We start from the raw sequence: 23,328 nt of genomic DNA on the forward strand, positions 1-23,328 counted from the left end.
CGCAGGCCTTGCGACGCCAGAGCCACTGCGGGCTGAGCCTGCGCACTCGTGCCCCTCTGGCCCCACCCCCGCGCCTCCAAGGCCCCGCCCCCGCGCGGGATGGACGCCCTCCAGGCCCCGCCCCCAGGCCTGAGGGCTGCTGTGCGCCGGGTTGCGTCCCTGGGTTCACTGTGCATTTAGACAACCAGGCGGCTTTGAGCCGCGCCCGGCACGCCCTGCAGGGCTCCGCGCACACCCGCCCACCCCTTCCCAAGGCCTGGCCCCACCCTGGCCCACCCCGCCTGCCCCTTCCGTCTTCCTACTGCAGGGCCCCCTTCAAGGAATTCTGCCCCCCAGGGGTCTCTGGCTCCCCCCAGGGGTCTCTGGCTCCCAAGCTCCCAGTGCCCTGCCCCTAGCCCCCAACCAGCGAGGGGGCAGATATTCCTGCAAGTCAGGCATGCACAGCCAGAAGCCAAGAAGTTCGCAAAGCTGCCTGCGCGCACACAGCCTCAACGTTTTCCTGAGCGAAGACCCAGGCCTGGGACTCAAGTGAGGGGACCTCGGAGGGACCGCACTGGGGCCGGTGACCGGAAAACCACACCCAGGCGGGAAGCAGTGGCAGCCTGGCCAGATTGGCTGTGGAGCCGAAGCAGCTTCCTGCAACTGACATCCCCTGTCCCCATCGCTAGGTGGTTTCCGCCCTCCCGATACAGTACCTGGTACCGGGTGGGGTCCCTCCCCCATGCACCCCCCGCCCCCCGGCTCCCAGCCATCCTACCGAGGCATCTCCACTGGTTGCCGGGCTCATCCACTTCTGCATGCCAGCGGCAGAGCGGACGTCGCGGGGGTCATGTGCTGGGGGAGGGTAAGAGAACGAAGATGTCTGAGACACACGGCTGTAGAGGGCTGGTGTCAGAACCCTGCGGTGCACAGCTGGCTTTGCCAAACAGACTGGATCCTGGTGGCGTTGCAAACTGGCAGAGAACAAGCACTTGGCAGGTCGGTGACGGCATGCCATGTGCCAAGAGTGCAGTTTGCCCTGGCAGCAATGCCGTATCTGGGACAGCAGCTTCGGCTGGGGGGTGCATCCATCACCTGTGTCCTCACTTCAATGAGCTACATTCCTTACCACCTGCCCGCCTCCTCACAGGTGGGCAGAGCGCACCACCGCCGCATCTTTTCATCAAGGCCACACTTTGCATCTGGATTACTGTCCTGGCAAGGGAGAGGATGGATGTTCCAGAGACTTCCACCTGCTTGTCCCTACCGTAACGGCCTTGCTCCACAGGTCAGTGTGGAATCCATATGGGAATCCAGCCAGTTGTCAAGTCTATTTCAATGGCACATTCAGGCCTTGGGACGATAACCACAGAGGGTGTGGACCCACTCAGACAAATGTTACTACTTGACCAAGGTAGCCCTCCTGGACCCCTGAGACTTAGTAACGAATCAGAGCCAGTGAATATTACCACCCCCACCCAAAAACACTGGTGTTCCCTTTTCCTAGATAGTCACCCCAACAGGTGGCTGCAGGTACCCTTAGGAGTGCCCAGAGGAAATCCATGCACATGACAGCATTCCAGGCCCTTCCCCCAGAACCTCGCACTCCCCTTGAGCAAGGACTCGGGGTCTGCTGAGTGGCTGTATTTCTCCTTCATGGTGACCGAGCTGGGTTTCGGCACCCTGACCATTAACTCTCCTCAAGGAAATGTCCTAAGAACCATTTAGTTCCCAAAGGGATCTTGACATCTTTGCAGATCTCCGGGGCAAACCGTCTGTTCCAGAAAAAGTGCTTTATGCTTCTATGAAACAGCGACTCAAAGTAATTCTACACTGACATTTCTTTTTTTTTTTTAATTTTTTTTTATTTATTTCTAGGAGAGAGACAGCATGAGCAGGGGAGGGTCAGAGAGAGAGGGAGTCACAGACTGAAACAGGCTCCAGGCTCTGAGCTGGCAGTCAGCACAGAGCCCAACGCGGGGCCCGAACCCACGAACCGCGAGATCATGACCTAAGCGAAAGTCGACGCTTAACCGACTAAGCCCCCCAGGCGCCCCTACACTGACATTTCTTGTGAGCTTAGGGACCAGCTTCTGACACTACGTAAGAGCTGAGGCCCAGGGTCCTTCCTGGGCCTGTGTACAGGGAAACTCCTCTGCTCCCATTCACTGCATGTCCCCTTTCAAGTTCCATGGAGGAGGGGTGCCAGGGGTTAGGGAGGGAGCTCAGTCAGTTGAGCATCCCAACTTTGGGTCAGGTCATGATCTCATAGTTTATGAGCTCAAGCCCCACATCAGGCTCTGCACTGACACCATGGAATCTACTTGGGATTCTCCCTCCCCCCCCCTCTCTTGCTCTCTGTCTTAAAAAGAAAAAAAAATTCCACAGAGGATACACTTACCTTCTCTGGCCACGACACAGAAGTTTTCACATTTCCTGGAATGACCCATTCTTAAATGTTTGTTCCAAAAAATACTTTATTTATTAAACAATATATCCATAATCTATAACATGATCCAAAAATACAGATATACATCTTTACATTATTTAATAAAAAGATTTACAATATCATCTTTCCTTTACAAAGGGAACATAGATAATTCCTTGAAAATAAAACGTAACATTCATGTTAAAGCTGTGTCATCTTTTTGGATGAAATGTGGTCAAAGTGAACCCCATAAAATACATGGGTAGAAAGAAAGAAACTTCATAGACTCCTCTCCTGCGTGAGAACGATTTTCTTAGGCTTCCTGTTTTAAAACTCCTCTCAGCACAGGTATCGAGGACCGGCCACGGCTCACTAGCAATTGAGGAAAACCTGCAGTCTCCAAGGCCCATGGTTAAGTGTCTGGATCCCGGCTCCGGCCACACGGGGGAGCTGCTCTTGGGACAGTGTTCGTGCTGGGGGCCGTTTCTGGGCACAGCCGCCAGCCACAAGTCAGAAGGCAGAGTGCCATGCGGGTGCCTGGGACAGGACTGGCACCCAGCTGCCCGGTGTCCCCATGCATCCCGCCAAGCCCCCAGCATCACTGTGCACGTGGCTGTGTCTTCAGCATTTGCTGCCCTGGGCAGACTCGAAGCCACCAGGCTCCTGTGACCCTGGCCAGTCCCATTTCATATCCACTTGCCCAGGGACCCCAGCCTGCACGATGGGGACAGTCACCCCAGCCAGCAGCTCCCCTGGCACGGCCATAGACTGGGGGAGGGGCAGTTCAGGTTATAAGTGCAGCCCGTGTCCTCCTGTGGGAAAACAAGAGGCTGTCTGTCGAGCTGCTGACTGATAACCTAGCACTAACAACGAGGGACGTGCAGGTTCTCCTCTGAATAAGGTACTCCTTCCCTCACACACGAACCCCACAGCCGTGGAGGGCCCGCACCCTTGGCTCAGATACAGCTGCGAGAGGGACCACTGGGCCCAGCCCAGACCCCCCTCAACCCAAGGAACAGGGCTCTGCAGCCCCGTCTGGGTCCAATCCGGCACCTGGCCGGCAGATGGGGGTCTGGTGGGAATCACCCCCAGACGACAGTGGGCGGCTGGCTCCCCCGGAGCAGTGCTCAGCTGCTGCGTGGGCGCCAGCCATCCCTGCAAGGCCAGGGCCAGGGCCAGGGCCAGGCCGGGTGGCAGAACATTCTTCCCGAAGCCAAGCGCCACTCTTGAGTGTCCTCCTGACTTGCAGACGGTGTGCACGGCTGGGAAGGGCAACTGATCGGTCTCGACCCAAACAGCATTCCAGGCAATCTTTCTATTCCGCTCACATCTTCCGTTTTCTCCAGAGCTAAACGCGTTGTTTTGGAGGTACTAACATAACTGACAACAGTGAACACCAGAAACAGAGAGGCACGGAAACCGGAAAAGAAGTGGTCGGCACCGGGCTGTGACACAGTGACAGCAGAGACACCGTCCGACTGCACACGAGCTCCGCACACAGTCGGCCGTCTCTCCCATGATGTGCTCGAGGCCCCAGAGAGCAGGCGACGGGCGAGCCGGACCCGCCATCCACCTGCGTCCGTCATCACCCGCCCTCCCGTGATGGCAACGGCCGCAAGTGTTCTGAGAGGCAGTGCAAATGTTAAACTAGCTTCCAGAAAGTCATCACACACTCACTGTACTTACCTACCCTCTCCACAAACACTGGTAAAAGAGTGAAGCAAACAATTTCCCACAATTTATTCCCCACGATCTTTAAACACCTGTGTTAACAAAAAGCTAAGTTCCTAAATACAGACGCGCTGCAGTTTTGGCTGCCGCGGAGACTGAGGGGCTCGTGCCGGCCAGCGCTCATCCTGAAGCCCCCGCCCTTGCTCTCGGAGCAGCAGGGAGGCATAGGTTCCGGGACAGTCTGGCAGGCCCGGGGACCCCCTACCCTAACCATGCAGCCCGGGGCGCATGCGCCAAACCAACCCCACCTGCAGTCACCTGGAAGCGAGCCCCGGTCTCGGCACGTCGGTTGCAGGCTGACCCGCCGAGAGCACGACGCAGGTCCCGGCTGGACCCTCGCTGCGAGGCTAACACTCAGAGCTCACAGACCGAGGACGAGCTGAGCTGGCGGGAAGCAGCCCGTGCACGACACGGCGGCCCGAGGCTCTCTCTGCAGCATCTCCTGTCCCGGCTGAAATACTAGAAAACAGGAGGACACGTGAGGTAAACAGGCCATCAGAGGAAGCAGGGCGGCGTTCCAGAAGGCCTCCTTGTAAAGAGGAGACCCTCGTTCACCTGGGAATGTCCCGTCTCCACTCTGCCTCCTGCGTTTCTTCTCACGCCTCCAGGACAGAGACGGGCTCTTCTGAGTGGGTGCTAGGGGGTCTCGGGGTGCACGGAAGCTCCCAGAAGTCACACCGCGCACCACCACAGGTACGCTCCTCCCCCACCGACTACCAACACGACGGTTTGCAGCTGGTCTGGCAGAGTTCAGGGAAAAGCGCTCCCGTTTCCCGGCCTCACTCCAGAACCGCCGCGGCACAGGGACTCCGGGTAGCCTCACAGAACTGTGGTCCCCTCGGGCGTGAGCCGCTTACCAGTGTGCGACACGGCAGGTTCAAACTCCGCCCGTGGCAGACGCAGCTCGCCTCGTGTACACACAGAGCCGCCATCTTCCGCTGTTAGATAATCTCAGCTTCACAGTAAAAACACCAGGAGTCCCGGAGACACGGCACAGCAGCCGTCTGACAGGCGTCTTCGGGCTGCTCCCGGTGAGGCCAGCCCGTCTGCTGATGCAGAGCTGCTCACTCCAGAAGGGAAAGCCCTCACGGAGGGAAGTGGGAGCCCAGACGAAAAGGCAGTGCACGGCGAGTGGGCCCTCCTGCTCCGGGGACGCCCCCACCCGTCCCAGGCAGGTCACCGAGACACAGAGGACGCCTTCCAGCGACGCCTCGCCAGCTTCCACGCACACACGCCTCGGCGGGGACAGACGTGCTTACAGTGGCGCCCGGGGACAGTCGGACCACACGGGCTCATACCCCAGCTGCAGAGCGACGGCAGTGCGGCGGGCAGGAAGGGCCCCCGTGCAGCCGCCCACAGAAGGCTTGGCCACTCGGTGGACCTGCCACGCTCGGGGCCGGGGCCCGTACGAGAAGTCTCGAGAATGAAGTCACTGTGGCAAGTCCCCATAAGATCGCTCCTCATGCAAACAGGGCTCAGGTGGATTCTTGTTTGTCTTAGGAAATGTTCAGAATTACAACTGGCCGCTGAGTCATTAAATATCATTCAAAACAAGGTAGTTTTAAAATGAAGAGAAAATATTGCAACACGAAGGAAGGAATATATTAACTCGCTCTTCTCATCCGGGCGCCAGCCTTACTTCTTCTTCCTCCTCTCCTGAACGCACCGGGGACAGAACCTGAGGAGAGAGGCGTGGTGATCGGGCCTGTGCGTGCAGAGGCCCGCCCCCCACCCTCGGGGCCTCCAGGGACAGTGGCCGCGTCACGGCAACCGCACCGGGAGACAGCGCGAACCGCAGAGCGTGTGGCTCTCCCACAGGACGCCCCCCGCAAGGAGAGACCCCCAGCAAGTCACTGTAGCAGCACGTGTTTCCGAGGTGACAGAAACGAGTCAACGAGCAAGACTGTACGAATGAATGCTCCTCTCGATCTAGTTAACTGGTCCTCCCTGTGACAAAGCGGCCGCCGGGGATCAAAGCAGAGGCGACCCCACAGTCACACCGGCAGACCAAGTGTGGCAGAGGAAGAAACGGCGCACTCGAGCAGGGTGGGCAGGCCGAGAGGGCCCTGGACCCCACGTGATTAGCGAGTGCTCCCTGGGGACCCTGGGGAAGCAGGCTCCGCGCCCCCGACAGCGGGGCTTGCTCCCGGGCACTCCTGGACCGCGGCAGCTGCTGGTGACGCCGGGTGACCTTCCAGCTGCCTTCCACCTCGGACCCTCCTGAACTCCCAGTGCCCAGGCGGCTAGCTTGCATGTGACTGAGCCCCGCTTCCCCCAGCCCCCGGCCGCTCAGTTCCCCAGTGTCTGGTCGGTGCCAGTGAGCGGGCNCCAGCAAACGTGCTCACATGCAGGCTCATGCCGCAAGAACATGTCAGTCAGAGCTGAAATCTTACTTAACAGGGAGGAAGCCTGAACACTTTGTGATTCTGGAAAGACCCCAGAGAAACCCCGAGTTAGACAGCAAGGTGGAGCCCCACCTGCCTCCCCGACTCTGCACACGGCGCACGGACCCTCCCAGAGGCAAAACCATCTTCCAACGCCCACTGACTCTTCCACCCAGAAGTTCTACCAACAGCTCGAACCCACGTCTGAACCTGAATCACGTCTCCCTGCCTCGCAGCCCCCCACCTGGGTGCCCGGGCCCCAGCTGTAACTCACGGTCAAGGGCCCAAGCAGTCACTGCTCAGGCTCCCTAAGGTGACCCGGCAGGTGCCGGGACACACGTGGGAGCAGACATGTGAGCACCCCCTCAGCCACCGCCCGCTGAGCCCCAGGACAGCACAGCCTGTCCTCTGGATGGTCTGCCATCCCCTCCGTCCACACACGCGCAAACACAGAGGACAATCTCCAAGACCTCATTCTAGAACAGAGATCCATTCTACACACAGGTAAATAAAACCTGGTTTTTACTGAAAGAACTCTCAGGAACGACACCGAAGCTGCCAGCAAACACAAGGATGGGGGACAGAGAGTGCCCGAGCGCCCCGCACTCCGTCCCAGTTGAACACGAGCCCTGTGGCAGGTGGCTGGCCTCTGCCCAGGTTCAGATTTAATACTTGTGCTCTCTGCCTTTTCCCAAAACTCCGCAGGGGAAGAGCTCCTCGTTTCACATTTTCTACCTCAATCAAAAGCATCAGAATAGCTGTTCCTTAGAAGAATAACAAGCTAGGGGCATTACGTGAACACCGTGAGAGACCAGACCCAGGCGAGGTGTGCAGACGTCCCTCTACCAGCTCAGCCCCAGGAAGCAGGACCCCAGCCCGGCGAGCCCACGGCCACAGCCGGTCCTGGTGGGGGCAGCACCCAGGACGCCCCGCGGGCAGGGAGAGGCCGAGCAGCGCCCATACTGACCATTTTCCTTTGGGTTTCGTGGTCAGATCCACGCAGGCGAAGTGAAACCACTCGATAGGACACTGCAAGGCAGAGGACAGAGCCGCAGTCAGGATTCCGTGACCCCCCAGCCCCCGCCCCGTGCACGGCGCCCTCACTCACGTCCGGGTTGTCGCAGCCTATCATCTCCCCGTAGGACACCTGGTGGCACAGGCAGTAGGTGGGCTCATTTGGGTCCACAGGCATGTCCAGCACGTCAGACGGGTGCACGGATAGGATGGTGTCAGTGAACTCAGACCTGCGGGGAAACCACAACAGTGAGCAGCAGGTGTGGGGGGGGAAGGGACTGGCCCCTTGGTACCGGACGAGATGGGCATGAAGGCACCCCAAGGGCCTGAGGGGGCGCACTTACTACACAGCACTGGGATGTGGCCCCACTCGGGGGTCATGAGTCCTTTGCTGTCTCCTCCCTCCCACCTGCTTCCTGGGCTCCCCCCCACCTCTTAGGGGCCCTCTCCCCTGGGGGCAGGCAAACAGCCCTACTCACCAGCCACCAGCAGACGACATCTGAGAATCCCAGGCCCCAACCCAACCCAGCACACCAGGCACCAGACCTCCACGCCACACATGCTCCCAGTGCCTTCACCCTTAACCCGAGAACCCCCAGCTGCCCTCCCCACCCCTGAAGCAGCAGGTATCAGGAGCCCCTGCAGTCCCTAGCTGCCCACCCCCGGATCACGGTCCGCGTCACCCACCCCCATGAAGTGGGCCTAGAGCCCCCTGTGCCCCGCGGCTCCCTCGGTCACTAACCAGAGGCCCGGCCAGAGCCCAGCCTGCCTGTGCTTCCCTCCACGCCAGCTGCCCACAGCTCTGCAGCCAGGAGGTGAGGGAGCTGAGCGAGGAGGGCTGGGGGTTCAGGCTTCTACGTGTCTCGGGAGCTTTCAAACAAATAACCAGCTACAGGGTTCCTATTAGCACAGAAAGGCAACCTTCCCTATCTCACCCTGCAGAATCCAGAACACACACGTAATTCAAGTGTATACCTGCTACGGAAACACCGTAAGTTCATACCAGGAACCTGGGGACGGGGACGCTGAGAAGCTGTGACGGACCACAAAATTTAAACACACTGACAAGGAGAAGTCTGATTCCCAAAGGCAATCGCCGTTCCCCTTTCGCCCACATGCCTGTCTACAGACCCTCAGTGCCTCTGCCATTAGATACCCAGGGCTGACCACGCGCCACACTGCCCCTTGCAGAGAGCGCTATCCTCCGTCCCAGCCCCCACACCAGACAGGGGCGTCCTCTGACCCAGCACCACGCAGAGAGCCCTGTCCTCAGCGCCAGCCCCCACCCCCCGCTGTGGTGCTGCCTCCCACCTGAGTGCTGCCCAAGGGCTCCAAGGTCTGTCTGAGCCTCTTCCCTTTATAAGTGCTCTGTCTCTGGGGACAGACAGGACTCCCTCTACTTATCTGAAGTGAGAAAGCATCACAAACTGTGCCCTGTCCACACGCTTCTATCAAGCAACTCTCCAGACTAGAGTGTGGGTTCCTGTCCGCCGCCAAACCTCCTCTTCTCCACCTGGCCCCTGGCCCCGTGCCTCACCGCCTGCTAGATCGTGTCCTACCCCCAGTGGGGCTTCCTCCCCGGAGACTCACCTGGAGATCAGTGCCCACCTGCCTCGGGGTCACCCCCAGGGCACACGCCTTCCATGTGCCAACCGCGCTTCGCCTGCCTGTGCGCTCTGCTTGTGAAGCTTGACGGAACTCCCACACCACGAGCCGCCACCTGACCTGAGCTCCTGTCCCCCAGGTTCAAGGGCACCACCCAACCAGCGAGGAGGCCCAGGGTCACCCCTGGATCCCACCTGAGGGGGCTCTGCGGTGGGAGGAGGGAGGGGTGCCAGGAGGTCCTGGGCTGGAGACCCCGTTTCAGCCGTGCCGGCCACCTCACTCCGACCCTGCCGGGCACGAGCGGGGTCCTCCAAGCTAATTTCCCTGGACGCTGCAGGCACCCCTCACCAGGCACTGCCAGGGATCCCCTCCCGGGCCTGAAGCTCCGACCGCCCAATGTGCTTGCCAAGCACGAGTCAGAGCCAGACTTCAGGACAGGCCCAGCGCCCCTCACACACCTCTGCTCGAGCAGCCCTCTGGCCTGTCCCGACCTCCATACAGGGCCCCTCCAGGGGGGCCGCGGAAAAGGGATTCGCAGAGAAGGGCCGCGCCGAGGTGGACCCGCCGAGGTGGACCCGCCAAGGTGCTCTACACACATCACCATCCGACGCTCCCTTCTCGCCCGCAGCCAGCCCGGCATAAAGGCCAGCGGCCGCCTCCTCAGCGCCGTCAGACAGCAGTCAGCCACGTGCACACCGTCACGACTCCGCTCGGGGGAAATGCCGCATGCCCGGCCACCTCCAGTGTGCCCACACAGGTGATGCTAAGATGTGTGTCACTGGGAGGGCTGAGGCACAGCCAGGCAGGCGTCCTGCAAGGGAGGCTCTAACCGCACCTGAGAGCGCGAGGGACCCGTGGGGAAGAGGCTGATGAGAGCACCCGCTGGCTCCAGAAAAGGCCACCGTGCCTCTGGATTCAGAGCAGCACGGAGCGGGACGACTCAGAACCCTGCTGCTACAGGTCAAAGGACAAATCCAACAAGTCACTAAAACCACATTTTACGGACACTGGAAAGCTGTGGAGTGACAAGGCCCAGACGCCCTAGGCCCAAGGGAAGGGCAGTGGCCGAGCGGGCAGGCCACTCGTGTCCCGGCCTTAGCCAAGGGCCGGCTGCCCTCTGAGGGCCACACATGGCCACCGACATTTGAGACCCCTATACGCAGGGCAGCTGTGACCCCAGTCATCACCGACCCTGGGGGCTACGCAGAGGCTGCCGAGCGGCGGAAAGGCTGAGCGGAAAGGCTGTCATGTTCTCAGGGATGGGCCGACCTCCTCCTCCACACCTGCGCCAACCACAGGAGCGACACAGGCAGGAGACGAGAAGGGAAAGCCTGAATGGCGACTACCACACGGGCGCCTTTCAGGAAGGAGAAATAAGCCCTGGGGAGGGTCCTCCGTCATGAGGCCTCTGACATCAGAGGGGACGGGGGACAGGTAGAGGGGCCCCCGGACTCCACCCTGCTCAGTTTGCCTGAACTAAAAGCAAAATAAGCTCTTTCTGGGGAACGGCAGAAATCTCACTCTCCAGGCTCCCCTTATACCTAAAGTCAGACGGACAAAACGCTACAGGGCGGGAAAGAGAGCAGGAAACCTGGGCAAAAATCAGAAGAAAACCTAACAGAAGCAGAGCCACAAATGACTGGATGTGCAAATCTGCAGACAAGGGCTTGAAGTGGCGATTACAAGGAAAACCTGAATAACGTGAATGCCAACAGGGACACTGTCCAAAGAGGAACTAACATCTATTTTAAAAAAGGAATCAAATGGGTGCTAGAGACTGGAAAGCGACAACACACGAGAGGTCACGCTGCGGGGCCCGCCCACGCGGAGGCAACCCGGCCTGACCGCTCACATGCCAGTCAGTCACGAAGAGACCCGCCATGGCCCAGGCCCCTTCCGTCCCGTGTCCCCGGCCGAAACTCGAGAACGTGGCACCAGCGAGGGCACACGCGGAACCGTGCTCCCGGCTGGAGAGCGAGCGAATCCACGGACACGGGAGAGTGCTGAGTGAAGAGGTGCTCAGTCAGCCAAAGCGAGACTCTAGGAAATGCTGGGAGCCAGTCTGGGCTCCTCAGAAGGAAATCTGTGGGACGAGGAAAAGGATGGAGAAAAACTCTCACGTGAGGGAGACTACAGGGCTCATCCACCAGAGAAAAGAAACCTTCCATTTCTGACAGCAGGCACCGAACGCGACCCCCACCGTGAACAGGGAGAAAACTGGACGGAAGACGCAACAGCTGCTCAGCACAGGGCAGGCGCCCAGGACGGCGGCCCGGGGGAGAGGGTAACCGAGGCGAGCCTGCAATCATGTCGGCTTCCTGCTGGAGGCACTTCCCACACTCCGGTCCACCAAGAGGAAACCCACACGCAGTATGGCGGCCTAGACCTGAGGGAAAGACCACAGTCCCAGGAGGCCAGGCTGCTGGAACCCGGCAGCAGGGTGCTAGAAAGGAAGAAGCTAAGAGGACGTGCTCCCGAAATCTGCAAAGGGACCCCTTTAAGTTTTCAGCAAAAAACTTAAGCTGTGCACAGGTGAGAATCCAGGAATCCAGGCAGAGGGCAGGGGCGCTGTGAGCTGAACACAGCAGAGCTCACACACACGCCCCACACACGCGCTCCACACAGCCAGCAAGCAGAGGCCTTGAGAAACACAACAGCGCTCCGCTCCGAAGGGAACCCTGAGGGCTTATACCTCAGCAGTATGGCTCAACCAAGCCTACAGTAAGGCTACCCTACCCTACAGGGCGGCGGTCTGTTTCTGTAAATAAAGTTTTATTGAAACACAGCCACATCACACAGCTACGTATTTTCTGTGGGTGCTTTTGACATAAAACAGCAGAACTGACTGTTCACGACAAAGACAATATGGCCTATAAGCCTAAAATGTTTACTATCTGGCCCTTTAAGGAAAAAGGGTGTCTGGAGCACCTGAGTGGCTCAGTCGGTTAAGCGTCCGACTTCCGCTGAGGTCATGATCTCACAGTGTGTGGGTTCAAGCCCCATGTCAGGATCTGTGTGCTGACAGCCCAGAGCCTGGAGCTGCTTCAGATTCTGTGTCTCCCTCTCTCTCTGCCCCTTCCCTGCTTGCACTCTCTCTCAGATAAAATAAATAAACAAACATTAAGGAAAAAGGGTTTTGTTTTTTTTTTTTTTTTTTACAAAGGTTAAATACAAGCCTGCAAAGGATCAAGTTGATCCAAGAGTGATTAAACTACTGACCAAAAAGTTAGAAAATAAAATAAGTTCAATACCTGTTAAATAAAGTCAACAAAATCCAGACACTCAACAATATTGCATTCACACTGTCCCACATCCCATAAAGAAATCACTAGATGTGTGAAGCAGGAAAATGTGACTTTAACCAGGAGAAAAATTAGTCCATAGAAACAGACCTGCCAAACTACTCAAATAATATGCCTCATGCACAGAAAGCTTTCTGTACCTCAATCATACCTTAGTAAGTTGGGGTTATTTTTAAGCATTGTTTTTATTTTTTCATTTTAGAGAGAAAGAGCACAAGCAGAGGAGAAGGGCAGAAGGGGAGAGAGAGAACCTTGAGCAGGCTCTACTCTCCGTATGGAGCCCAACACGGGGCTCGATCCCAACACTGACACCATGACCTGAGCTGAAATCCAGAGTCAGGCGCTCACCTGACTGAGCCACTCAGGTATCCAAATGAATAGGTTTTTCAAAAAAGAAAGAAATGTCCCTGGAAATGACAGAATCATAAAAGAAGATCTTTTTAAAAAAAATCTATTTTAAGTGCATATGTTAAAAGAGATAAAGAAAAACAAATGTAGTATGAGAACTATTAACTAGTATTAAAAGTAAATACATTGTAAACAGAACTTCTTTACCAAAAAAACCTCGTAAGTGAAAAACTGACTAAAAGAAACTAGGATTAAGTTAGGTGGCAAGGAAGAAAAGACCTGAAGATAAAGTAATAGAAACTAACCAAACAGAAGCACAGGAAGAAAAATGCTGGCGCGGCTCCCCCCCAAAACATGAGCAGAGCCTCAGTGAATTATAGGAAAATATCAAGCTAACATACATGTAATTGGAGTTCCATAAAAAGCCAAAAGGGAAGCAGAAAAACTATCTTAAGAATGTCTGAAAAATTTTCCAAATTTCCTACAAACTACAAACCAACAGTTAGTTCCAAGAAGCTTTCAATGAGCTCCAAGCCGAATATACACAAAAAATCCACACCAGACAGATCATAATTAAGTTGGTAAAAATCAAACTGCTGAATGAAAATCTTAGAAGTGACAAAAATAAAGCCATGTACATATAAAAGATCACTAATTTCTCATCAGAATCAATGCAAGATGGAGGACAATGGGGAAATAACTATCTTTAGTGCTGGGGGAAAAAAGTCAACCTAAAATTCTGTATCCAACAAAATATCCTTCAAAAAAGGAAATAAAATAGACATTTTCAGAGAAGAAATTTTTGAGAAAACTCCTCACCATCAGCAGACCCACAGTGTAAAACAATGTGAAAGGAAGTTCTTTATATGGGAGAGAAATGACAACAGATGAAAACCTTCATGTGTGTAAAGAAATACAGGCAGTGGAAATGGTACGTACGTGGAATGACAATAAAACTTTCTTGTGTTTTATAATTTGTTTAATATGATTAATGGTTTAGACCTAAAGTAATAAAAACAATACGTTGTGAGGACATCATGTGTAGAAGCCAAACTTTCAATCACAGCACAGAAAACAAGAGGAAAAATACTTGTGTGGGTTCTTACATTAGACATGAAATAGTGTAATATCACTGAGTGTGGACACACTAAAACAGTCCTTAAAATAGAATACCAAAAAATGTACTCAAAAAATATATATATGGGGCGCCTGGGTGACTCAGTCAGTTGAGCGTGTGACTTCAGCTTAGGTCATGAACTTGCAGCCCACGTTGGACTCTGTGCTGACAGCGCAGAGCCTGGCGCCTGCTTCGGATTCTGTCTCCCTCTCCCACCCTCTGTTCCTCCTCTGATTGCACTCTGTCTCCCTCTTTCTCAAAAATAAACAAAGACTTTAAAAAGTTTTTTCAAAACACACAATTAATCTAAAAGAAGACATTAAACTAAGAGCACAAGTGTACAACTACCAGCAAGAAAGTTTATTCAAATCCAATCATACTGGTGAGAATGTTAAATCTGAGCACTCTAAATACTGCAATGAAAAGGGAGAGAGTGTCAGACTGGACTAAAGGAAAAAAAAAAGCAAGACTCAACTTTGCTGCCTTCAAGAAACTCACTGTAGGGCACCCGGGCAGCTAAGTTGGTTGAGCGTCCAACTCTTCATTTCAGCTCAGGTCCCGATCTCATAGTTCATGAGATCAAGCCCCATGTTGTGCTCTGCGCTGACCGTGCGGAACCTGCTTGGGATATTCTCTCTCTCTCTCTGTCCCTCCCCTGCTCGTGCTCTGTCTCTAAATAAATAAACTTAAAAAAAACTCTAAAAAAAAGCATTAATATGTTGAAAGAAAAATAACGAGAAAGGAAAAAGATACACCATGTGAAAACTCAGCGTAAGACAACTGGAGTGACTATCTGATCATGCAGACGTCAAAATAAAGAATACTGCAAGGGAAAAAGAAAGAAAAAAATTTCATAACAATGAGTCAGTTATTTTTAGAAAAACCTAAATGCATATGTACCAACAAAAAAGAGTTTCAAAATATGTGAAGCAAAATTTGACAGAAGAAACAAACAAACCCACAGCCTGAGTGAGAGATTGTAAGATGCCTCTCTCAGTGATTCATCAAGCAAGTAAACAGAGGGTCAGGAAGGACACAGAAGACCAAGATAACCACCAACCAAGCTACAGAACATGCCGCCACCGACAGAAAACATGACATTCTTGTCAAGAGCATACGTGACACACAGCAAGACAGGACCATAAACCGTAACACAAGTCTTCATCGACTCCAGAGAAGTTCAGCTATACAGTGTTCTCTGATCACAGCAGAAATAAATAAGAAACTGAAATCACAAAGTTATCTTTTGGGATTTGGAAAATCCCAAATTACTTAGAAGCTGAGAACATACTTTAACATAAACTATAAGTCAAAAAAAAATCACAAAGGAGTTTAAAATATTTTGAATGAAATAAAACTAAAAATATAACATACCCAAATTTATGGGATATGCTAAAACGATAATTAGATTGTAGTTACAAGAACTTATAGCTTTAAATACTTATATTAGAAAAGGAAAGTATGAAAATCATTGATCTTAGTTATTTCCACCTTAAAAAGCCAGAAAAAGAAACGTAAATCCAAGTGGCAGGAAAGAAAAAATAAAAACATGAGCAGAAATCAATGAAACAGAAAACAAACAATAGATAAAATATAAAAATCAATGAACCATGAAGCACCTGGATGGCACAGTCAGTTAAACATCTGATTCTTGATTTCGGCTCAGGTCACAATCTCACGTTTGTGAGATCAAGCCCCACAACAGGCTCTGTACTGACATCACAGAGCCTGCTTGGGATTCGCTCCCACTCTTTCTCTGCCCCTCCCTCGCTTGCACTCTCTCTCTCCAAATAAGTAAATAAAACATTAAAAAAAAAAAATCAATGAAACCAAAAGCTAATTCTCTGAAAAGATCAAGACAAAATGAGAGAAGACATAAATCATCAATATTAGGTCTGAAAGAGGAATCATCAGTACAAATCCTACAAGAGAAAAACAATCTTGTAATATTATGCCCAACTTGATGTCAATAAATCTGACAACCTAGATGAAACAACTGATTCCTTGAAAGACACAGATAACCAAAACTGACTCAAGATGAAATAGAAAGGTTGAATAGTCCAAAATTTTAAAGAAACTGAATATAGCATCAAACTGTAAATTTAAAATAAAAACATTTTATTGTGTATAAATCATTCCTTAATAAAGTTAAAGGAAAAAAATAATAAAGCCCCAGTGTGGCTCAGTCGGTTAAGTATCCGACTTCCGCTTGGGTCATGATCTCGCAGTTCGTGGGTTCAAGCCCCATGTCAGGCTCTGTGCTGACAGCTCAGAGCCTGGAGCCTGCTTTGGATTCTCTGTCTCCCTGTCTTTCTGCCCCTGCCTCACTCATGTTCGCTTTCTCAAAAATAAACATTTAAAAAATAATAATAAAAATAAATTAAAGGAAAAAAAAGCAAGATTTTAGCATCCAGGAGTGCACACATGGGGGACAGGACTAGAAAGAATGGAAATAAACACCACATAACTCTGGGTCGTGTGTACTTGGGGCAGAGGGAGGAGGTTATGGCTTCTAGGGAGCACATGAGAGCACTTTCGGCCAAGGTCAATCACTGACCAGGATGCACCTCAGAGTAATTCATTAAACTACCTGGTTGCTCTGCACTTATTAACTCCAAGATTGTATTTGGGGCTTAAGATAAAATTATAAACAGAACTGGGGCGCCTGGGTGGCTCAGGCGGTTAAGCATCCGACTTCAGCTCAGGTCATGATCTCATGGTTTGTGGGTTCGAACCCCACATCGGGCTCTGTGCTGACAGCTCAGAGCCTGGAGCCTGTTTCAGATTCTGTGTCTCCCTCTCTCTCTGACCCTCCCCTGCTCACGCTGTCTCATCTCTCTCTCTCAGAAATAAATAAAAAAACATTTAAAAAAATAAACAGAACCAAAACTTCTCCCATTTTTTGTCAAGAATGGACTCTCCTGAGATCTCCCCGTAACTGTCAGAACCATCGCCCCAGAAGCCACTCAGCACTTTACCATTTTCTGAGTCTAAAAGTAACTTCTGTGAAGCAAATACAATACCAGTGAGGGGGTGGGGGAGAATGTTTTAAATGAAATATGCCGAAGTTCAAGGTAAATAACATATATGTTTAATAAATACAGTCACGCAACTTCATAATGAATGTATCCAAAATATATACTTGTACATAAAACAACGAACAGCTGTATATTTAGCTCCTGAAGTGCAGCTTGGCCTGAAATGCCAGTAGATGTTACACGTCACTCAAGAGGCACGACACACAGTGGCTCAGAGCGTGGGTTCTGCAGTCAGATCGCCCCGTGCACACCCAGCTGCCCGCACACCAGCCCTAACACCTCTGCAGTCACTCTGCCCGGGAGCCTCGTCGGGCCCGGCACACGGGGGCAGGCGGAACCACACCCACAGCAGGCATGCAGGGGGCACCTCCTTGCTGTTAGCGGCCACTGGTGTTCTGGATGCTACGTAAACACTAACACTAAATAACCTTCCGGGAGAAAGAGACAAGGAAAAGAGCCTCTCACCCTCCTTTATGCTTCTTTTTCTTTGGAGTGTCTTCTTCTGAGGTCCTCCTGCCACGACCTCGGGAGCCTCTTTTCTCTTTCTGACCCCGACCTTCTGAAAGACAATACAAACCCCAATCATCTCCAGAATTCACTAAAGCAGGGTCAGATTTACTCAAATGTGATATTTACCAAAATGTTCCTAATACACTCATCAGACAAAATTCTTCAAAATTCTATACATAACAGTAACAAAATAAAGAAAAATTAACAGACTTGCTTTTTAACCCTCGTCCTCCAGAGCTTTCAAAGTCGCTGCCCTCCATCTTGTCCTTCAGGTCGGCCTCGAAGCGCGCCAGGTCCGCATCGAGCCTGCGGATGTGTTTATCCACCTACGGAAAAGGATGCTCACGAGTCTTATTTAAAAATGAACGCAGGCACCTCAGGAATCACAAACACACTGGAAACCAACCAGGACGAACTTTCTTGGCCTTCAACTGAGTCTTCAGTTAACAGAGCGCTATAGAACAAGGCCCGCTATCTCAGAGCTTATGCTGGACTCCTTGTCCCCACGTGTTCTCACACCTCAGCAGAGTAATGTCCGTTCGTGGAGGCAGACAATAATGAGACATGGGACTGTGAAGTACAATGGAATGGGGGCAAAGACATAAAAATCTGCGGAACGTACAGATTTTCACAGAAAATGCCTCCAATGCCTTAGGTATTTCGACCAAGACATTAGAAAGAAGAGAGAGAAGGCAATGGGGTGGAAGCGCGGGGATAAGCAGGCACCTGCCCCACAGACGGGCCCACAGAGACTGCCGGGACTTGACAAGGAGCCAGCGGGCTCACAACACTCAGCCAGTGCCACATGCCACAGTCCAAGAGGCGGACTCCCCGGGGCACCCACGGGGTGCCTTCCTACAGAACAGGGCAGGGCTTGCCCTCCCCACCCCTCCCTGGCCCCCGCCCCCGCTCCTCACCATCTCGTAGGTCTGCATGGCCAGCTGCACCTTATCGTCGCTGTACTCCTTACACTTGCTGTAGGCGCTCTGGATCTTCTGCAGGTGCTCCACGCGCTGGTCTGGGGACAGCGTCTTCACGGTGGAGATATACTCCGCGGCCAAGATGTCGATCTCTGCTTTCTTATCTGATAGGGAAACGGGGAAAGCTAGTCTCTGCACGTGGCTCCAGAACAAGGAAAGCTCAGCAGCCAGTTCCAGTAAGAGGCGGTGGACCGAACCCCAAAGCACGGCTGATGGGCGCACGTTGCGCACCGCCTTCTGCAGGCAGCCTGGCGCTGGGCGACACGCAGATGCCACAGCCTAGGCAGCATACTCAGGAAGTGACGGTGCACAGCCACCATCCCAGCCTCTCTGACTCTCAACACCCCTGTCTGAGTAACAACTTGTGTGCTCACTCAGCTACGACCTGCCTACCACCCTTAAGTCCACACCCGAAAGATTTAGGATTCACATGGGGAAACGTCCATAAATGCAGAAAACAGGAAACAAGGCAAATGTGCGACCTACAGTAAGATGGATCAATGAGCCGTGGTCCAATCACACAGAGTGCTACCGGCACCAAAAAGCACAGCTGTCACACACAGTAACACGGATTAATCCCACTAAAGGTGGCACCAAGCAAGAAGAGCCAGACACAAAGGACAACATACTGTGAGATTCCGCTCACAGTCACGGGTGGACTGATACAACTGTGAACTCTCCGGTTTAGGGAGATGAGAAAACTACTGTTGCAGGGGAAACCTGGGGTATGGGCCCCCTGGGGGGAGGGGTAGCATGCTCAGCAGGGTTACACGCGCCCCAGGCTCCAGAGGTTCCAATTCTCCATCTAGGTAGACGTTCACAAGGTGGTATTTGTTAGGCAATTTACAAACGTATGCTTATTTCTGAATGTAGATGCCATTTTTCACAATAAAAGAAGTCTCTGTATTTGCTAGTCAAGAGACTGTACTTCAGTGAAAAACCACAGCTATTCTGATCTTACAAAACACATGCCAGACACAATGAATGAAAAGTCACCCGAAACCAAATACGTTGCCACAAAACACAAAACCTCATGGACAAAAATGGCAGCCCAGAGGCTGCTAAACAGTAAAAGGGAAAAAAACTCCACAGGTATAAAGGATGAAGAACCCAAATGGCATCACATTTCTCAAGGGCAATGTGGAAGCTGGGACACAACGCGGCAGTGCCGTCCACATTCTGAGGGAAAATGACTGTCAATCTGGAATTCTATACCCAGCCAAACTGTTCATCAGATAGGAGACCAGAACAAACACACTTTCAGACATACAATGCTCTAAGAAATCTACCTTCCCATGTACCTTTTCCGGGAAACTACTGCAGGAAAGGCTCCAATACGTCACGGCAGCAGCCGGACAGAGGGTGTTTACAACAAAGCACTAGGGGTCCTACATCGAAGACGAGCAGAGGCAGAGCCTGCACAGCAAGCCTAGAAACAACCAGCCCAGGCAGAGCCCGCAGGACAGGAGGCCCCAGGGGAAAAATCTGCGTCTGGAGAGCAAACTCAGAGCGGGCAGATAACCTGGGGCAGCGGACGCACAGAAAATTTGGAACATGTATGGAATGTGGAAAACAAAGCAATGATGAACTCCAAGAAAAACAAATTCTTCAAAAGAAGTCACACAAACAGAGCATGTAACGTGGCTCAGCTGCAAACCGCCTACACAAGAGTCCTGAAGGAAACACCATCCCTGTGGTACCACAGATTCAGATTCTAACCCACTACACCAGGAGACGGGGGAGGGCGGAGTGCAGGGGCTGGGCAGGTGCAACTGGGGAAGGGAACTTTCATATTCCACAATGACGGAGTAAAGCCCAAACCAAAAGGGAGACAAAGGAAGAAATAGCAAAAATACGACGTTTTGAAACAAGGAGTTAAATACCAGAATGTAAGAAAGTACTATCTGTTTAAATTCTATACACACAGTTTAAAAATAAAAAATAATTTTTTAACATTTTATTTTATCTTTCTGGGAGGGGGGAAGGGCAGAGAGAGAGGGAGACAGAGGATCCACGCTAACAGCAGAGCCCGATGCAGGGCTCAAACACTTGAACCGTGAGATGATGACCTGAGCTGAAGTTGGACACCCAATGACTGAGCCACTCAGACTGAGCCACACCCAGAGCCCCGAGAAACAGTAAATCTTTGAAAGGAAAGGAAAGATGACAAACATTCTGATTACAACGAATGGATGATGGTTATAAAAATGACACAGAAAGGAACACCTGGGCAGCTCAGTCAAGTAAGCATCTGATTCTTGATTTTAGCTCAGGTCATGATCTCAGTTTGTGAGTTCAACCCCACCCCCCACCCCCCCGCATCAGGCTCCGTGCTGGCAATGCAGAGTCCTCTTGGGATTCTCTCTCCCTCTTTCTTTCTGCCCTTCCCCCACTTGCCCACGTGAACTCTCTCTCTAAATAAATAATTTTTTAAACGCTATATGAAGATACACTGAAATCTAAGAAACTAAGTCTAATTTTTTAAATATTTTATTTATATTTGAGAGAGAGACAGAGCATGAGCGGGAGAGGGGCAGAGAGAGGGAGACAATCCAAAGCAGGCTCCAGGCTCTAAGCTGTCAGCAGAGCCCGACACGGGGCTTAAACTAACGAACCGTGAGATCACGACCTGAGCCGAAGTCGGACGCTTACCTGGCTGAGACCCCCATGTGCTCCTAAGTCTAATTTTAAACTGTCAGCACTCAATAGATGCCATGCACCGCCCAAAGCCTTAGGCGAGGCTGCCTGGGTCCCCTGGAAGACTGGTGCCACCCCAGTGTGTCTCAGAGCCCCCTCTCCCCTGCTGTCAGAGGGTACCGCCGGCTGCACTGAAAGGCCAGGACGCACCTTCTGTCCTCTGGTCCAGCTCTCGCATGAGCTGGAAGTTCCTCTGCAGTTCACATGGAAGGTTCTCGATACCTGGAACACAGAGACATGTACGTCTCAGTAGCAAGACAAAATCTGCCTTCCAGACTTTATACCTAAAATCTACAAATAACAAGCTCACATTGTTTCCTGTTTCTGTTAGGATTTGAGGAGAAGGATTAAGGTGTCTTTTTGGGGTAACAGGTACCAAACACAGACTTCAGGTGTCATCGGAAGCTGGAGAAATTAGAGGGGCTTATCCAGGAGCTGCGAGCAGAGGCGGGGTAGGGGTGGGTGTATTTGTCCACCCCACAGCCCCCAGCCACTCCTCCCCTCTCAATACCCCATCACGGTAAGACCAAAACCCTGGGGTCTCTTTTGTTCATCCCCCCGCTTTACCGTGAAGCCCCGTGCACGGGGTAGAACGTCGAGCAAGGTCGGACATGGTTTCTCCGGGCTACATGATACACCAGGCACTGACCACAGCGCTACCAAGCACCTGAAAGGGGGCTGCTACTACCACTGAGGCACTGAATTCTTCACTGGCTCAAGTTTAATAACTTTCAAATTAAACAGACCGTGTGGACAGCATGGCTGGAGGGCCCACCCCACACCGCTCTCCCCTGTGCACTGCTGTCCTCCAACTCCAGGCCAACCTTCCAGCCCGGCTCCTGCACAGCCCCGACAGGCCCCTAGCTAGCTCCTGTGCCAGTCTAACCCCCGACTCTCCCCAGTTGATAGCGATCGCTGTAGAGCCAAATTTGGTCATTACAAAGCTGCTCCTTAAAGCTGCCCAGCTCTGCCAGAGATCGACACAAACTCCCTCCACAGCCTCTAGGCTCACCACACCCTCCCACGGACCTCCCTGCTCTGTCCTACCCTGGGCTCCGTGGGACTGTGCCACCTCAGTGCTCTAGCGACCTGCTGGGCTCCTTCATGCCCCTCCTTTGGTGTGCACTTTTTAAAAAATCCGTCCGCCCCGTGTGAAAGTAAGTTCCAGAAAAAGGAGACCGAGGCTGCTTCCCCGGCACACAAGCGAGTAGGCATGTCCATCCTGAGCCGTCACACCGGTGCCCCCTGCTTGATGGAACTCAAGATCCTCAAACTCTCCTCATGGGGCCCACTGGGAAGGTACCAGGACTGAGAAGAGCAAGCCAAAGCGCCCCCCAGCGGATGTGTCGGCACCGTGGTTCTGTAGAAAGTGCATGGAGGAGCTTCCCCTCCAGGGTGCACGCCCCCCCCCCCCAATCGCTCAGGCTTGGCCTGGGAGAGGGCCACCGTCTCCCCCAGAGCAGAGATTTTCCTCCTGACAGAGCTGCAGGGGGGTTCCCAAGCATCCAGGTACCAGGGACCCCGTACACTCCCGCTGCAATACAGCTCTCCAGCCTTCCCCACCAGCCCCTCCTCCCAACGCCATCCCCTAGCCAGAGCCAGACCAGCAAGAGTGCATGACCTTGACAAGCTACTTAGCCTCTGCGGCCTGCGTTTCCCCATCTGTGAAATGAGGGAAACAACCATCTGCTCAGGAGTTCTCCGGAGGCTCCACCCTGTGCTACATGTGGACAAAAGCGTCTCACAGACCTCAGCCCACGGTGACGATCACTGCCCTGAACACCTGCAAGTCCTCCCCCCAACCCCGTCCCCGGCCAAGCAGAAACGCAGGCACACGAGGACACTCCAGCCAGTATCGTCTCCCCCAACTCCCAGATCACTGCACAAACAGGCACAGCACCTCGGCCGGGGGCCCCGTCCCCCAGCCCCCATCTCCAGCCCAGGCCCAGTCCAGCACCCTAGGGGACAGCAGCTCGACCACCTGCGCCACACGGCGCGGTGGGGGCGGGGCCTGGGCGTGGAGCGCGGCCGAGTCAGCGGAGCGGGTCGGGGAGGGCGGAGCGGGGCCAGGCCGGGAGGGCAGGGACGNGGCTCGGGGGCCGCGAGGGACGCTTACTGTCCAGATAGTGCTCCAAGTACATGGCGGTCGCCATCTTCGTCCGCGGCCGCGCTCTAGGTCTGCGCGGGCGGGCGGT

General features: G+C 53.2%; 2 protein-coding genes across 8 annotated transcripts in view; both read right to left on the reverse strand.

The window, feature by feature from the left end:
* Positions 1-1,400, reverse strand: part of D2HGDH (D-2-hydroxyglutarate dehydrogenase) — a 25,947-nt gene extending 24,547 nt beyond the window's left edge. Inside the window, exon 1 of one of the 2 annotated variants that reach the window (XM_077757134.1) lies at positions 758-1,400. In XM_077757134.1, coding sequence (XP_077613260.1) covers positions 758-765 — 8 coding nt within the window. In that variant the 5' untranslated portion in view covers positions 766-1,400. The remainder of the gene's footprint in view (positions 1-757) is intronic. The other variant, XM_077757132.1, reaches the window with a different exon arrangement.
* Positions 1,401-2,438: 1,038 nt separating this feature from the next.
* On the reverse strand, positions 2,439-23,312 carry ING5 (inhibitor of growth family member 5). Of its 6 annotated transcripts, none has more exons than XR_013333474.1 (9): positions 21,701-22,042; positions 21,284-21,355; positions 18,374-18,540; positions 17,671-17,782; positions 17,412-17,505; positions 7,631-7,766; positions 7,490-7,551; positions 4,996-5,816; positions 2,439-4,597 (listed from the first exon to the last, which is right to left on the reverse strand). XR_013333474.1 is itself a non-coding variant. In XM_077757178.1 (8 exons), exons 1-8 carry the CDS (start codon positions 23,284-23,286, stop codon positions 5,774-5,776), a joined length of 723 nt encoding a protein of 240 aa, XP_077613304.1. In that variant the 5' UTR covers positions 23,287-23,312; the 3' UTR covers positions 2,439-5,773. The 6 variants fall into 6 exon arrangements, 3 of the variants coding, with proteins under 3 accessions (XP_077613304.1, XP_077613285.1, XP_077613312.1); XR_013333471.1 differs by having other exon boundaries at positions 4,694-5,816; XR_013333472.1 differs by having other exon boundaries at positions 2,439-3,787; positions 4,397-5,816.
* Positions 23,313-23,328: the final 16 nt, after the last annotated feature.

This window comes from Crocuta crocuta, unplaced genomic scaffold (assembly GCF_008692635.1).
Source record: "Crocuta crocuta isolate KB4526 unplaced genomic scaffold, BGI_CrCroc_1.0 scaffold290, whole genome shotgun sequence".
Taxonomy (NCBI): Eukaryota; Metazoa; Chordata; class Mammalia; order Carnivora; family Hyaenidae; genus Crocuta; species Crocuta crocuta.

What these genes read in the sequence shown, in the direction of transcription:
- ING5 (XM_077757159.1), bottom strand. Translation starts at nt 21,746, where the DNA reads ATGTCCGACCTTGCTCGACGTTCTACCCCGTGCACGGGGCTTCACG. An exon ending in GCTGGACCAGAGGACAGAAG is followed by an intron (nt 18,541 to 21,283) that starts GTGCGTCCTGGC and finishes TTTCCCTATCAG; the next exon opens with ATAAGAAAGCAGAGATCGAC. An exon ending in TGGAGGACGAGGGTTAAAAA is followed by an intron (nt 17,506 to 17,670) that starts GCAAGTCTGTTA and finishes ATTGTCTTTCAG; the next exon opens with AAGGTCGGGGTCAGAAAGAG.